The sequence below is a fragment of the Leptonychotes weddellii genome, chromosome 3 (assembly GCF_054177405.1).
Source record: "Leptonychotes weddellii isolate Sample4059 chromosome 3, ASM5417740v2, whole genome shotgun sequence".
NCBI classification, from domain to species: domain Eukaryota; kingdom Metazoa; phylum Chordata; class Mammalia; order Carnivora; family Phocidae; genus Leptonychotes; species Leptonychotes weddellii.
The window spans coordinates 84,600,996-84,618,025 of record NC_138371.1 but is presented as its reverse complement, the minus strand read 5'-3'; the positions used below and the strand labels follow the sequence as shown (position 1 = coordinate 84,618,025).

General features: G+C 37.5%; 1 protein-coding gene across 1 annotated transcript in view; it reads left to right on the top strand.

Moving 5' to 3' along the window:
• Positions 1-3,260: 3,260 nt before the first annotated feature.
• Positions 3,261-17,030, top strand: part of THSD7B (thrombospondin type 1 domain containing 7B) — a 658,530-nt gene continuing 644,760 nt past the window's right edge. The window contains exon 1 of the mRNA XM_081814537.1: positions 3,261-3,429. Coding sequence (XP_081670663.1) covers positions 3,291-3,429 — 139 coding nt within the window. The 5' untranslated portion in view covers positions 3,261-3,290. The remainder of the gene's footprint in view (positions 3,430-17,030) is intronic.

Sequence of the window (17,030 nt, the reverse complement as noted above, 5' to 3'; positions counted from 1 at the left end):
CAAATACATTTTGGATGCTAAGATATATAGTAAATAAGTTGATTTGGAAACTAAACGCTGGTCGTGATGTAAATTATTCATGCCATCGTGGGTAGCACATGCTTCCTGCATAATATATTGGTTTTTTTTTTTTTTATCGTAGTTACAGTTTTTTATGCTCTACAAATAGAGAAGTGGAATCTCTCATTGTTTCTTGTTTCCCCTCTTTTTTTTATTGTGAATTCTTGTGTGGCTTTTCAAGTGCTGGATACAAGGATGACTCCCACTGTCTTTGAAGGGATAATTGATTAAAGTTTCAGGCATTTGGAGGAAAGATAGGGAACACAGTTTAGTGGAATAAGACAAACCTGTGTTCAAATTCCATCCTGTGCTGTCCATCCACTTGGCAGAGATTCTCATTTTACTTATATGTCTAACACATGCAGCATGGCAAGTGGTAGAAGCTGCACTGAATCTAGTTCCCCATCCTCTGTCCCTAAGCTTCCTTGGGAAAGGGAGGTAGTGAGGTATAGAATTGTTGATAATACAGATACTAAAAATGTGTAGGTGTTTCTAAGAGTAAGATTGCTGTGGCATCCTAAATTGAAATACTTTTGTTCATTCTCTAAGATCTGTATTTCAGATTTTGTTGTTGTCGTTGTTAAGATCAGCCTAAGACTTCTACTGGTACTATCCTTATTAGTCAGTGGTAGACAGAAGATATGGTGACTGTAGGCATCCAGTAGGCTCTCAAGCCACTCTGCTCAGGGATCTGCCACTGGCTTTGGTGAACACAAAAGGAACCTCCAAGACATTGGATTCCTCGGCAGAGTTAGCACAGGGTTCTGGAACGGTAAGGAAGCCTAAAAGGAGATTAGGGCTCACAGCACCCTCTACTCAGGTAATTGTGATGGTTTTGTTGTTTATGTTTTTATTTTGAAAGTAAAATCCAAAGATTGATGCAAAATTCAAGATATTTAAATATGAATTTTTGACTAATCATTCCAGCTCACATGCAGTCTCACTGGAACTCTTAATTCTTTTAAATCTTTTTTGGCTTCCCACCTATAACTACTTAGAGTGTAGCAAATACACTTTTGGTCCTCCTTCTCTTTAGTTTACATATTAATGATTTGAATATGTTTTTAGATAATGCTGGATCCATGTCTGTCACTGATGGGGATGGACAAGGTCCCCTCCTATACCCTGGTGATTTCATGGCATAAAAGAAGTTTTCTTAGCAGAAAGCCAGTCCTGCTAGACAGTTACTTTATTAATAGTAATGATACTAGCTTAGGATCAACTACCCTAAGATGCAAATCATTTTTACCAAAAGTTCTATCCTTAGAATAAACTAAAATTAATATCCATGTTGCAAAACACAGTTGTAGCAAATCATACTCTTGGATGTTTGCTACAAAGAAATGTAGCCAGTTCAGTTCTCTAGGCCTGAGGTTTTTGAATCCTGTCCAGTAATGCTGCAAAGGTTGCGTGAAATAGTCTCACAGGCCAGTCTTGGGGGCAGTCAGGCAAGAGAGCGCAATCTTATTTCAGTGGGCTCCCTCCACTTTGATGCTTCTCAGGCTTGGTATGCAATACAGAACTTGAAGAAAAGGTTTTGGTTGCTTATCCAAGTACTGTCTTCATCCCTTGATCCAGGCTGACTGTCAGAGAGCTGTACACTTGAACTTCACTGCTTGACTCCTTTGTAGAATCTTTTTTACTCATCTGTACTTTTCCACTGTGCCCTCGGAGTATTCCAGGAGAGCCAGTCTGCTGCATATGGCTTGCCACTGTTTCTTTGATTCGATGAAGGGCTGTGTTCAGCACATTGCTCGGCACATCATCTGTGTCTATGAGGACTCATGGGATAAAGTCCATCAGTGCTTGCGAGCAGAGCAGTGGCTCCTCCTAAAACAATAATGAAACAAAGAAGATAAAATTTGCTCCTACATACATGAGGGCTTTAGTAGCTACTTCTTTCTTTGGTCACTAGGAAGCTCACTCCCTGCTTTTAGCAATCTTGTGGGTAAATATGTAGGGACGATAACTTCTACCCTTGATAACCTTTTACTGTTCAATCCTTTCATCCCCCTCCACCTATGTCTCTTAATCCATTTTCCCAGTACGTGCTCCCTGGCATGTCCTCTCCAGTCTCCTTAGCTCTGGGAAGATTTTCTTATTATCATTTGGGAAACTACCTGGATATCCTGTAGGCACATCAGACTTCATATTCTCTAGAGGAAGCTCTTTCTGTCTTCCTTTTCAAACCTGCCCCTCTTCCCCTTTTTTCCTTTGGTAAAGGGGTCCCATCTGTTTGATCATGTAAGTTGGGAGTCCTGCTGCCTTTTTTGTCTTCTCTCTCTCATATCCCAACCAATTGTTAACTGAATCTGGCCACTGCACCACATTTCAAATCCCCCCAGATCCTTTCATTCATCAGTTCTTGCCTGGACTCTTTGCCTAGTTTCCTAACTAGCCTCATCTACCATGAATCCATGATGCACACTGATGTCAGTTATTTAAAAGTTATTTGCTCTCCTAGAATTCTTATTGCTATTATTTACTGAATGAAGCCCAACTCACTCACATGACATTCAAGGCTCTTCATAATGTGCTCCCCAGTCTGTCCATTCCTCCCGCCCCTTTGCATCCTTCACAGCAGTCACCGGCCCACTCACAGGCCCCCAAACACAAAATGCATGTCAGCACCTAGTTCTTGTGGCCTCAAGTGCCCTTCTTGGCTCCTTCAAGCCCTTGTTTCCCTGAGGCTCCTCTCAGATATTACCTTGTGTGAGATTTCCCTCTCTTTTCTTCTCACCACAGAAGATCTAATTGTGTCCCCCTCAGTCTTTCCATTTCGCTTTCTTAATACTACTGTTAGAGCATTCTTTGCCCTATTTTGGACTTAGCTGTGTGTGCATGTTTCTTCCCAAATTGTGAGCTTCTCAAGGAGTTTGGCTAAGTTGAAGGAGGGAATAGACCAGGTATCTGCCAACCCTGCTCTTATAAACAAAAATAGACTGACTGGGGGACTGTGGAGTCCTTAGGACTGGTAGTTTCTCCAATGGGTAAGGATTGAAAGCACGGCTAATTAACCTTTGATCTTAAAATGTTAATAGTATCTGTACTCTCTGTATGGTAATGGGAAATTTGTAATATATCATGATAAAGGTTCTAGCAGTCAATGTGAGTTTTTATAATTTCTGCACAGAAGAAACTTATCTGGTTTTCTTTCTTTCTTTTCCTTTTTTTGCTTCTGTTTTTGTTTTTTTAGGAATAGGCGAGCCAGGAGGCTGAAAATCTGAAGAATGTTTTCAAAGGGTAATCTGGCTGTCACTTGCTGGTTATGGAGGAGCATGAGGAAGCTATTTCTATTACTTTCTCTCTTGCTGTCCCATGCAGCTCATTTGGAAGGCAAAAAGGATAATCAGTTCATCTGGAAACCAGGTAGGAATGTCCTGGCTGTTCCTTTGTCCTGTTTTCATTAATGAGAAGAATAATCTTTCCATCCTTGTTCTTATTTCTGGAGTAGTAGGAAATAGCCAAAGAAGAAGGATAGACTCTTTTTCTTTATAATAAAACTTACATTTAATTTTTATTTTGGCATAATTGTCACCTCTATCTGTGATGCTTGTTATACTTCTGAATTTTCATGTTGTTGTCAATTAAAATTATGATTTCCATAGTTACATCTGCTTCTCCTTTGTCAAATTATCACCACTGTGCAGCACATTTGTAGCAAAAATGACATCTGAATTTAGTTGATATCCTCAGCTAAAAATGCTTTGGACCAATTCTGTATGTTTCTTTCTTTTAGCTGACAAACTAGTTAGCTATTTATTATTGAATATTTTCTAGCATAGATCCTACATATTTAGGTTTTGGAACATGAAAAATTGTCCTAACAGCTTTGCTTATTAGCTGTGACTATAAAGTCTCCTTAATGTGTTTTGAGATCTTTAGCTACCTTGTACATAAGTATATGAATAAGTTTAATTGAAATTTGGAGGCTTGTACATAACTCATGTTCTTCTCTAAGTATTTCCTTAATTTGAGTGTGGAAAAGATCTGTTAATTTTAATTTTAAAGGCTAATACTTTATTATCTTAAATGATGAACCCTAAACATCTTGGCTCTTTGTATCACTGATGTGTTTCTTTGCTCTAGATTTTAATTTTCTTAAAGTTTCATAATCAGATCATTTAAAATATTTATTACTCTTTCAAGAGTCCATTCTTGCAAATACAGATAACTTATACACTTAGTATCTTGGAATAGGAAAATGGGATGTTGTAGAAGATGTATGGTCCTCAAAGAGTTTTCATTTTATTCTCATCAGTTGTAAATTAAATAGACTGCAAATGTATTGTGTCACCATGGAAATATGTACAAAAGTGATATTTGTAATATTTAAATGACTTTGCAAAAATGAAAGTAAATTATGCTTTAAAGTATATTAAGTAAAAAACCCAGCACCATTAGAGATATGGTCTGGAGGAAATTTAACTGCACTAAAGCCCTTATAAATTAATTTAATTGTGGGCTCTAATACCACATTAGTGATTTGTATTTTTTACCACTACTAAAACAGTAGTTTTAGTAAGCTTTGGAAATAGTTCTAAAAGTCAATCTTGCAGTTCTGCGAAGGGGCTATTTTGTTTTAATCACAAAAGGCTAAACATTTTATCAAATCTAAATGAGCACATTTATATGACTTCACTCTTGTCTAAAGTTCTCCCAAAAAGTGCAATTAAGATGGAAAATAGCAAATCTGAACCACAAATGAGATGTGTGGAGAAAAAGGGCTTCTTTGGAAACCAATTTTCAAAATAAGTCTGCTTTTCTAAAAGCAGGTCATTGGAACAAGATGGTACAGACCCATGCTGCAGTGGATGAATTCTTTGATAACTGTCAAACTTCAGTTTCAGAGATACAGTCCTTCCCATCAGACATATTGCATTGTTCCAAATGAGCATCTCTGTCATCACTTTCATTTTCCCTGGTATTCATTACTTTTTTCCCTCCTTAATGTGCCATCAAAAAGGTAGTAAATATATACTTCCCATTTGGGTTTGCTTCGAAATTACAAATATATTACTTGTATGTGACCAGATATTTTAAAAGTAGAAAAAATTTAAAAGATACAAAATGAAAAGCCAAAGTCCAGACTATATATTCCATTCTCCAATCTCTTATGTATCCTTTAGAGATTTTCTCTGCATATGTAAGTACATCTCCATGCATATGTGTGGATATAAACCACATAAGATACACACAGACACACACAAAGTATTAGTATTATTATTATTTAAGGTTCTGACAAAAAAGAAAGAGTATATGCAAAGAAAGTCATTGGGAGCAGTTTAATAAAAGGACTACGAATTGTGGAGTGCCCATGAGCTAGTGTCAATCTTTACGACTTCTGGATCTGCAGGGGCAAAGAAAGGAAGCGGTTTCTGGAATCTGGAGAGAAAACTTTATGGAGAGGATGCCCAACAGATGTCATGACCTTTAGAGAGATATAACCAACCTGCAGTGAGAAGTAGGAAAGGGGCCAGGGGAATGAACAGCCCTTGCCCTCACATCTCCTGCCAGGGCTCTCATTGGCTGAATCCAACCAGAAGCCACAAGGCAAGGGACCCCATTGATTTATCTATACTGACCAGCCTCCTGGGCAGGGAGCAGAGTAGAGAATGGTGGAGAAGGTGGTCGTGAAAATATCTAATTCATACATGCATGTATGTACATATGTACACACACTTTGCTTCATACAATCAGAATCATACTATGCACTTTTGTTTGCAGCTTGCTTTGATCACATAATGATGTCTTGATGAACATTACCTATTAGTGCGCATGGGTCAATTTCATCTTTTAATGGTTACATAGTATTGTTTTGTATTTTTATTCAATAATTTCTTTAACCAGTACCTTTTGGCTTTCATCTTTTCTTCTCCTATTGCTTGGCATTTTAGCAATTTTTAGTGTTTTGCTACTATAAATTAGAGTGACATGAATGCAACACTATTGTAAAGGTAAACAATACATCCTTTTGAGGAGTCATATGCATTAGAGCAATTCTGTCATTACCTTCAAAGGCAATTTCAACATATTAGAATCTGTTAATGTGCTTATACGTGAGTCTATTATATTTTATGTGGATTTGAAAAAAAAAAGAACCTGTATTGCAGGTGACATCAGTTACATTTTTGGGGTATGTTATCAAATCTGACAACTCAGGTCCAGTGTATTCTGAAATTTGAACAGCTTTCCCAGGAGACCCAGGTAAGTATATTTTAGAAACCTAGAAACCATTCTCTGGGTTTAGATTGTAGTATTAACAACTTAAGCTTTTTGTTAGTGTCTTTTGTTTTCCCTTGAGTCCATAGATGAGCTGTTAGTCAACCTCATCCTAATTGGAGGCATTTCTAAGTGACTCCTGGCTTTGGACAAACAATGGATTGATGAATAATAAGTGAGTGGTGCATTATGTTGCTAAGGATTTCTGTACTGAGAGAAAGTCTGGTGAGCTGTAGGCTATGGGGTCATTGATCTGGCAAGGCTGTTGAATGCCTGTCATCATTGTGATGAGATCCTCTGATCTATATTTAGTGTCAAGCAATCTGCCATCCATGCCAAGGAAGAAGGATTGTGTCAGCAAGAGTACCAGCTAAGGAGTGATGTTGCTTGTTGCTTTAAGTAAATATATAACTGTTCATGTCTGCATGCTTTGTAGAGATGAACAGAGCATGGTTTCTGAAGCCAAAGTAATTAGTGGTCTCAAAACATTTCTCAGTATTGGTTCTAAGGGGTTCATTCATTCCACTAATACCTGTCAAGTCCTTATTGTGTGTCAGGCACTTTTACAAGCACGTGAGATAAACTGAGAATAAAACAGACAAAGGAATGGGGTAACGAACATGATGAAGAAGGTGAATAAACAGTATGCTAGATGGTGGTAAATGTTTGTAAGGAAAGAGAAGGAAAGGAAGAGGGATATGCAACGAGAGGTGTGTGGCTGAAACACCAGCAGGTGGGCTGTGGGGTGCCTCCCCGAGGAGGTGAGTTTGAATAAAGACCTGAAGGGAGAAGGGAGCCAGCCATGGGGAGACAGGTAAAGAATTTTCCAGATGAAGGGAATAGCAAAGGCACAAGGCCCTGAGGCAGGAGTGTGTGAGACAAGTTTGGGGGCCAGAGAAGAGGCCAGCCTGCTGGGATAGAGTGAGCATGGGGGACAGTTATAGCTCAGGTCCAAGATGGAATGGGGCCCAAATCAGGTGTGTCCTCAGAGGCCGACATTACAATTTGGCTTTTGCTCCGGGTGAGGCAGAAAGACACCGGGGAGTTTTGAGAGCGTGGTGACATGATCTTAATTTTTAATAAGATTTTAGTAGAATCATTGCGGGTAGTCAGTTAAGAATGGTGGAAGTGGGGAGGCCAGTTAGGAGGCTTCTGTAAAAATAATGAGGAATGATGGTAATAGCTTGATCCGAGGTCATGGCAGTGAAGGTGGTGAGGAGATTGAATTCTGGATATATTTAAGGCCCTGGTTTTCAACCAGGGGTGATTTTGCCCAGTAGGGGACTTTTCTGGTTGTCACAACTGGGGTGAGCTACTGACAGCCATGTGTAGAAGCCGTAGGACAGCCCCCACAACAATTACCAGGCCCCCAAGTGTCAATAGTACCCAGACGGAGAAACCCTGATGGAAGGTAAAGCATCATGACTTACTAATATGCAGGGGCAGGGAAGCAAAGAGATTCAGGGGTGGCACTGAGACTTTGCCCTGCGCAGCTGGATGAGTGGGTCTTCTGCCACTTAATACGGCTCAGTGTGAAGGAGCTGTCATGGAGCCAAAGGACATTAAAAATTAGAGTAGTAAAATACACATAACATAAACTTTACCATTGTAACCATTTTGAAGTATACAATTCAGCGACATTTAGTATGTTCACCATTGGTGGAGACGTCACCACTCCCTAGTTCCAGAACGTTTTCATCACTACAAATTACATTTTGCAAGTGAGTTTATAAAAAGACTGGAAAACAAGTTTTGCAATGAATAATAAGGTATGAAAAGAAAAAAAAATTTGCATTTGTCTCTTTGTGAGAAGTTCCTTTAATAGCCTTAAGTCATCCTAAGAGATCCATTGAGTAGATGAGAAAGAGCTAGAGCTTTGTACACAGGCAGACCCATATTCGAATCCCAAGTATCTAAAGAGGAGAGAGTTCTTTAACTTCTCTCAGCCCTATTTATCCATCCAAAAATGAGGGTAATAAATAATTCATGGGACTCTTCTGAATGTTAAGTAAAACAGTATATTGAAATACCTGTGTATAGTATACCTACTCAATAAACGTTAGCTATTATTTTTATCGTTCCTAATAATAATTCAATGCTTACAATATCCTTGCTTTTATGTTATCCAATTTTTGCATACTTTTGTTCCTTAAACACACAGAAAAGGGGAGATAGGTTTGACAGTTAAACATATTTTATTAATAAATGGTCATAAGTAATTTCACTAACTTTTTAGGTCTAAAACTTTCTATATGACAGACTCTAAGAAAGCTTTAATTTCAGTAGCTCCTTCCCAGTGAATAAAAAAGGTGAGAATAATGACTCATGTTCTAAGAACTAGGTAGGTAAGTTGGAATTAATTGTTTTGGGGGAAAAAAAAGGGGGATTATGAAAATGACATTGTATAAGGAAAAAGGATCTTACATAGGATAATATTTAATTATAGCTTAAATAATAATATTTTCAGTGTTGAAAGTGCTCTAAGAAAAAAAATAAATATTTAAAGTTTAGGAATCCTAGGAAAGTAAAATGTTCTTAGGAGAGAGCTAATTTTTTGACTATGTCCATGAAATATTTCTTTTGAGAATTTGATTAAATTGAAATCATTTTAATTATTTCTATGGATATTAATTTGTCTTAGAGACATGTACATAACACAATATAGTCTCAGTGGTGTGATTTCTGTGATATCAAAAAGCATAGACCTATATGGCATGGGATTCACTTCTAAAAATTCTAATTATTTTTCCTTAGAGACCACAGGTACTAATTTTATAATGCTCCTATTAAGTCAGAAAAAGTCTATATTATTTAAATAATGTAAAAATAAATTATTTTGCTTTTTTTCCCTAAGTAATACCATAATGCACACTCTCTGAGGACAGGGATTTTGCTGATTTTATTCATAGGTATGTTCCAGGTACCTAGAGCATAGGTAACTGTTGCATGAAATATTCCCAGCACATTAAGTACTTGCAGAATGAGGGGAACTGTCTTCTGTGGGTTTGTTTGTGTATATATGTATATTTAAGAGGGTTGGAAAGTGATGAGACTGAAGAGATAGAAGGTATGATTCCTGTTATTCTAGAACTTGAAAGAAATACTGAGGAGAGAATATAAAATTAATAAAAGCCAAAGTCAGACTTCTGAATCAGTAAATATAAAAATAAGTGATCCATATTTCCTTGTTGCTTGGTTCCAGGACCCTTTCTGATCATTTCTGGAAAAAGATCTTGAAGACATGTTTTTATAAAGAGGAAGAGGTGCATAGTTAGAAATTTACTGTTACTCTAATTCTTATGATGATGCATTACAGTCGCATGTTGCCTCCCGGTTCATTTTCACAGAGGCAGCCACTTCCAGCTCTTTTTGCTGTTTATTCTAATGTTCCCCTCCATATTTCTAAGCCATCTGCTTACTATTGAGAGTTCTTGGTTTATACATAGTCGATATTTCCTATTGATTTTCTGTTATGTTAGTTGAGGATGTATCCCTCATCTCCCTGCCACTTTCTCTCCTTACTACCCCCTTCAAACGGGTGAGATCAAAATCTTTAAATCAGTGAGCAGTGTTTATGTGATTATTTTTACATAGATATTGTTCTCTGTTGAGCCAAGCAGTGTACTATGCTTCTGTGTCCCTTCTTTTCAGTTTTTTGTTTGACACAGAAGTAAAACACTGCCTCATTATTTTCTTTGGTTTCACCTTCTTTGAGCCTATTGATGTCTTTACCCCAGTGCTGCATTTGATGGGTCACATGCCTATTGTTAATTTTTTGAAGCACTTAAGCATGGTTGCAAGCACTCTACCATATTTTTGCTTTGGGAGATCTTTCCACTCTTGTTTTCTTTAGAATATTCCTTCATTTTTTCACCTGGAACCTTGTGGTCCCTGTTCTGTTTCTCTTCTTTGCCTTTATTGCTTTATTTTCTAGAACTGCCAAACTTATCTGGTAAAACTGCTAACACAGGGTACATTGGAAGTAATTTTTCGTGTCTGCAAGTATTTCTGTAGTTGTCATACACTTGACTGATAGCTTGGGTATGGAGTTCAAGGTTAAAGAGCAGTGTACTGTACCATTTATGCTTCCTCTAAATTTCTTCTTCTCTTTTATTCATGTGTTTGTTTTGATCATGGTCTCTGATGTGGGGATGTATGAAGTGTACATAGTACAATTCAGAATTTTGAAGGTTTTGGCTCCCTGTATTTTAGCTTCTGGTGTTGTTACTAAGAAGTTTGATGTTATTCTGATGTCATCTCTTTGTACATTACTTGCTTGTTTTCCTCTTTCTGGAACCTTCTTTTTTTGCAGGAAGTTCTGAAATTTCATGATAATATACTTTGGGGTAAGTCTTTTCTCCTTACTGTGCTGAACATTAAGAGGATATTTTAATTAACATGCTCAGGCTCTACAGTTCTGAGATTTATTATGTATGTGATTTTCTCCCTCCTGAAACTTCTCAGACAGATATTTCAACTCTCTAGCTGATCTTCAATTTTTAGATATTTCTCCTGTTTTTTCTTTTGCTTTCTTTTGTTTGTATTTTTATTTTAATTTCTAAAATATTGATTCTACTTAATCTTTTAGCCTTTCCTTTGGACATATTTCAATATCACATTTTTTGATTTCTAAGACCTCGTCTTCTCTGATTATATTTTTTTAGTGCACCTCTGTTAATATTAATTTAATTTTTTCCCTTTCATTCTCTGTACCATTTATGCTTCCTCTAAATTTCTTCTTCTCTTTTATTCATGTGTTTATTTGATCATGGTCTCTGATGTGGGGAGCTTTCTTTTAATGTCAATTGATTATTGTCTATCTCCTTACTATTTTCCAAGAGTGAAGCACTAAAAGCTGTTGGGGCATTATGCATATCTGACTCAGCTTGGGCTTCATCATCAGGCTTCTCTGAGTGATGAGCTGGCTTTTTTATTGGAGAATAGGTTCCTCAAAATTCTATATCCCTCAGTCCTAAAGAGCTTTACTCTGGGTCTTAATATGGGTATTATTTAAGGTGAAGGCTAAGCTGCTGTAACAAAGATACTCCCAAGTTCAGTGGCTTAAAAACAATAGCACCTCTTGTCGCTCTCTGGGGAAGGTCTCATAATGTTAGTGGTCCAGATTGATTAGTGATTCTGCAACATGTAGTCCTTCTGTCTTGTGGAAGGATATTATCCTCCTCTGTCTATCCGGGCTACATCACAGTCATTTCCATGTTCTAGTTAATCGAAAATTAACTTCTATTATTAATTTGAAATTATTTCATATTTTAAACATTGTTCTTAGAAATAAAAAGTATAATCATAAAAAAAGAAGAAAAAGTTAACTCCAACAAGTAACATGGAAGTTCCATACATGTTTCATTTCTCTGTTTCTGTGCAACAGCCTACTCCAAAATAATGGTTTCACACAAAACAGTCATCAAGTTTACTCACACATCTGCGGGGGAGGGGAATGGTCCAGTGTTCTCGCTTGGGGTCTCTTATGCTGTTGCAGTCGGATGGTGGCAGGGACTGAGTCACGTGGAAGGCTTCCTCATTCACATATGAGGATACCCAGCTTGGAAAGTCTCAAACAGCTGGGGTTGGAATAGCTGGGCCTCTAGGTATCTCTTTCTCTCTCTCTATGCGGTCTGTGTGCATGGTCTCTCCATATTGAGGCTTCAGGGTAGCCAGAATTCTCACATGGTAGCTGAGGACTCTCAGAGCAAACTTCCAAAGAGACCTAGGCAGGAGTGGTGTGGCTTTTTCTAACCTAAACTAGGAGCCATGCATGGTCAGTTCTGCTGCATTCTGTTGGTTACAAGAGAGTCTCTAAGGAAGGAACTTAGGTTCCATCTTTTGATGGGAGGAGAGGCAAATAATTTGCAACTATGTTTTAAATTTGCCATGATCCATCACTTCTGTTCATATTCCATTGGTGAGAATGTGGTCTTGTGGTCACTTACAGCCACAAGGGAAGGTGGAAAATGTAGCCTGTGGTTTGGCAGCCATGTAAGAAGGGAAAATAGATTTTGTCATGATTAACAGTCTTGATTACAGGGGCTATTTAGTGTCTGGATTACCCTGTTTCCAGAGAAACAGAGCATATAGCATATATACATTATATGTATGTATATGTGTGTGTGTGTGTGTGTGTGTATTGTGGCGATGGGGAGAGAAGAGGGGGGAGGGAGAGAGATTATATATTATCTATCTATGATAAGGAATTGGCTCATGTGTTTATGGAGGCTAAGAAATCCCACGATCTGCCATCTGGAGGCCCCAGAAATCCATGCTGTAGTTTCAGTTTGAGCCTAAAAGCTGAGAACCAGGGGAGCCAATGGTGCAAATCCCAGTTCAAATGCAGAACAGTGTCTCAACTCAAGAAGTCAGGCAGAGAGTGAACTTTTCCTTCCTCTGTCCTTTTGTTCTGTTCAGGCCCTGAATGGATTGGAGGATGCCTGTCCAAAGTGGTGAGGGAAGTCTGCTTTACTCAGTTTACTGATTCAAATGTTAATCTCCTCAGAAACACCCTCACAGATATACCAGTAAATAATGTTTAACCAAATATCTGGGCATCCTGTTGTCTAATCAAGTTGACACATAAAATTAACCATCGTCCCCTCGTCTCCTGAAATGAACATTTCCTTGACTGCCTACACTGCACTACTGAAAAGCCCGGGGCTAAAGTCTTGGCAGACGTGGCTCAACGTTGAGTCCTCAACATTTCACTTAACTCCTCTCTTTTGAATACCGTACCTCATCCTTGTCTTCCACGGTGTATGCTGTCCTCAAAAACGTTCCCTTGATGAGATGAATTTTGCTGTCTGTTTTCCTGCTGAGATTGAGGAAGGAACAGAGAGAGGCCTCTGTGGGGCTAATTAATTTTCTTTATAGACTTTTAATTATTGCCCCTGTCAAGCCACAAGCCTTACTCCTTTCTGGTGCCCCTAGGTCCCAAGTCTTCCCAACATTCTGCAAGTATAGATTGGCTTTTTCTCTTGTTGCTCCCATACTCTTCTATAAGCACCTAATCTTCAACACTCTTTACATTGTCAGGTCACTTCCTGCTCCTCCATCCACTCTCTGTGCTCCAGAATTTATTGCCAACTGTTCTGCACGTCTTACTCTATGTTTTTGACCCTTATTGAGTTATATCATTTAATGCCCTTATTGTCATTACAGGGGTATTAGGAGTGAAAATCTATGCATGTGTCATGTTCCCTGAGTTAATGGGAAGTCTTCTCACTTTTCTGCCAATTCTACTAAAGGCTATTTATTCTGGAATGGAAAGGGTGTCAAAATGTTAATTTTTTTATGGTGATTGACTTAGTTACTCTCTTTGAGCATGCATTACAAAATCTGTCTCTGATAAAGTTAACTGGCCAACCAAACTGTGCCCTGGCTAAAATTTTTAAAATTTAATTTGGATGTTTATTGGCTCTGTATGCTTTGGGTTGGACTGAGCTATTGGATTGGTGATTAATCTCTGGAGGTCAGATTATCAATGGAAAATTCCTTTATGGCCACCTGGAAATATCTCCCTTCAACTTTTTCTTCCATGGTAGAATTTTGATACTTAACATACGTTTGAATTATTCTTAACTAGGAAAATAGAGACTTCCATGGAAAGAAATACAAAAGTCAAAAATGAAAACAAGTGAGATCTATCAAAGTGGGATTGAAACATGAATTAAAGGCTACAAGACAGTATTATGAATTCATAAAAGCAAACTTAAAAGCTTATTTTATAAACATCTTCATGCTCATCACCTTAGGTACCATAAAGCATAGTCAATCTTGATTAAAAACAAATAAGAAAAACAAAAGCCTGCCTTCTTGTAGGTTGATTATAGATTTACTCAATTCATACACTTGTTTTGATACATCCACAAAGTTCTCCAGAGTAGAGATGACATCTGTGCTGCAGACATTAGATAATATCTGAGACTCAGAGAAAAATAACTCAAAGGTATACATTTAAGGCACCTGGGTAGCTCAGTAAGTTAAGTGTCTGCCTTTGGCTCAGGTCATGATCCCAGGGTCCTGGGATGGAGCCTCACACATAGGGCTCCCTGCTCAGCCTAGAGTCTGCTTCTCACTCTGCACCCCTCCCTCCCTCCCGCTCTTGTGCTCTCTTTCTCTCAAGTAAAATAAACAAAATAAACAAAATAAAATCTTTAAAAAGTATACATTTAACACCATTCATATTTACTACTCTCTTTAATGCTATGTACTTCTGAAGCTTATTTTCATAGCAAAAGTATGAATATGAATTAACCATCTCATTCTTTTGTTCCTTTGCTTCCTTGGAGTTACTATAGTAACCAAACTGTGGTTCATGTAGGGAGTCTGTGATATTGTTATCCCCTTACATTGATCACCCCAAAAGAGGAAAATAATAAGCTAATGTGGAAATAAGTAGTTTTATCACCCAATGGTGGATTTCATTCATGGCTACACGTTACTACAAATGGAACATAAGAAATGATAAGAACAGCATATGGATATGTTTTTGTGTGTGTGTGTGGATTTTTCCTCAGGGTTAATAATTTTTTAATTGAACGCAGCTGTTCAAAGATTTTTGTTGCTAAGTATATGCACTGTGTTGAAAAGGAGTGACTGCATTTTAAATCTTTTTTAGAAAACCATTTTGAGGCTTAATTACTTAGCTTTATTTGTAAAGAACCTATAAATGATAAGGATGCAGACACTACATATTAAGCAGGCTGATGGAGTGGTCCAGAACATGGACCCCACAGTCAGAGTGTCTGGGTGCTAAACCAAGCTGTGTGTGACCTCAACTTTATGCCTTTGCTTTCTCCTCAGTAAATGGAGTATAAATGAGAAAATGTTTGTAAAATATAGTTCACATTCTAAAGTACATACTCATTTTCTATACTCAAAGTAAAGATGCAGAGCCAGAGACCTGAGGACATCCTGTGAACTAGACCAATAAATGACTTGTCGATGAGGTGTGGGCTGTTGATGACAGCCAAAGGGGTCTCCCCCGGGCCTAGGCCCCCCAGGATCTGTCAGCACTTATTGTGAAAATTAGGTGCGCTTCACAAAAAGTGTTCAGTCTTGCCACCAGAATCATGAGATGTCTTAAAAACCAAATTGAATAATAAAAAGGAATCAACTGGAAACAAAAAAGCAAATATTGCTTGATCAAAGTCATGTTAAGTATTCAGTGCTACTCTTTTATCGCTACTAAATGAATGCTACGGTGAGAGATTATGCCCTGTTCCTCCCAACTTCTGAAAGGTGAAACACAATTTAATTTGGACAGATAGACGTGAAGGTATAATGAATATCATTTCTCTTGAGAGGTGACTGGATATTCTTTTTCTCTACTTTAAAGTTTATTTTCTAAAATAAGTATTTTTTAAATTGTCATTTTATTGTTTAATTTTAGTGGCATTCCCCATGCACCTTAGCTGTTTCAAATACTAAACCTCCAATAAGTATTGTCCCCTGACATTTCCATTCATAAAATTCTATTTTATTGTTTTCAAGGCAAGAGCTATGGGATGCTATCCAAAACAATTACCAGGAAGAATACAGTCTCAAAGCTTTCTTAAGGGCCAAGAATATGTGGCCTGTTTTTGACCAAACCTGGGTTTGAACTTAGATGGGTTTGTCTGATAGACTTCTGTCTTCAGACTCAAATGAGAAAGAAAGCAAGAGTGTAAGAACACCTTGATATTTGGCAATAGGGGAAAATATAATTATACTATAATGCCTTCTCTTTTGTGTGTCTTATACTGTCCCCACAAAAGCCTGAGATGTTGTAGGAAGGTCAAGGAGGAAACTCAGTTTGAGTAGTATGGGTATTAAGTGATAGGACCACGGCTAGCCCAGTGACCTTTCCCTACTTCAATTTTCATTATGCAAAGGTCTTTGGATTTCCTCTCCTGAAACTTTTAACTTAGAACTACTTAATGGTGTTTGCCTTTCTCAGTAGAGAAACTCATGAACCCCCAAAATGTCTACCTTCTCTATTTCCCCAGATTTTGTGTTAATTGCTTATAATTTTGGTGGTTGATGACCCAGATAAACAAATATTTTATGCCAAGTAGAGGCTTCTCTTTATAGAATTCTATGCTGTTACTAGTAATTATTAGTATGAAAGATTATTTTTAACAACTTTATTAAAGTATAATTTATATGCAAAAATTTACTCATTTAAAATGTTATTTCAATTATTTTCACTGTATTTACCAAGTTATGCAGCCATCACCACAATCTATTTACCTTTAATCCCCATTCCAACTCCCAACTGCTGATCTACTTTTGGTCTCTGTAGATTTGCCTTTTCTGGATATTTCATATAAATGGAATCATACAGGATGTGGTCTCTTGTGACTGGCTTCTTTCACATAGCATGATGTTTTTGAACTTCATTCATATTATAGCATGCATTAATATTTTATTCTTTGGTATTGGTGAATAATATAATATTTTATTGTATTAATAGAATTCTTTTATTCATTCACAAGTTGATGGACATTTGGGTTGTTTCCACTTTTCTGCTACTGTGCTGCTGTGAATGTACCTGTGCAAGTCTTGGTGTGGACATATATTTTCATTTTTCTTGGGAATGGAATTGTTGGGCTGAATGGCAAATAGATTCTTTTTTTTTTATTATTCTTATGTTAATCCCCATACATTACATCATTAGTTCTAGATGAAGTGTTCCATGATTCATTGTTTGTGCATAACACCCAGTGCTCCATGCAGAATGTGCCCTCCTCAATACCCAC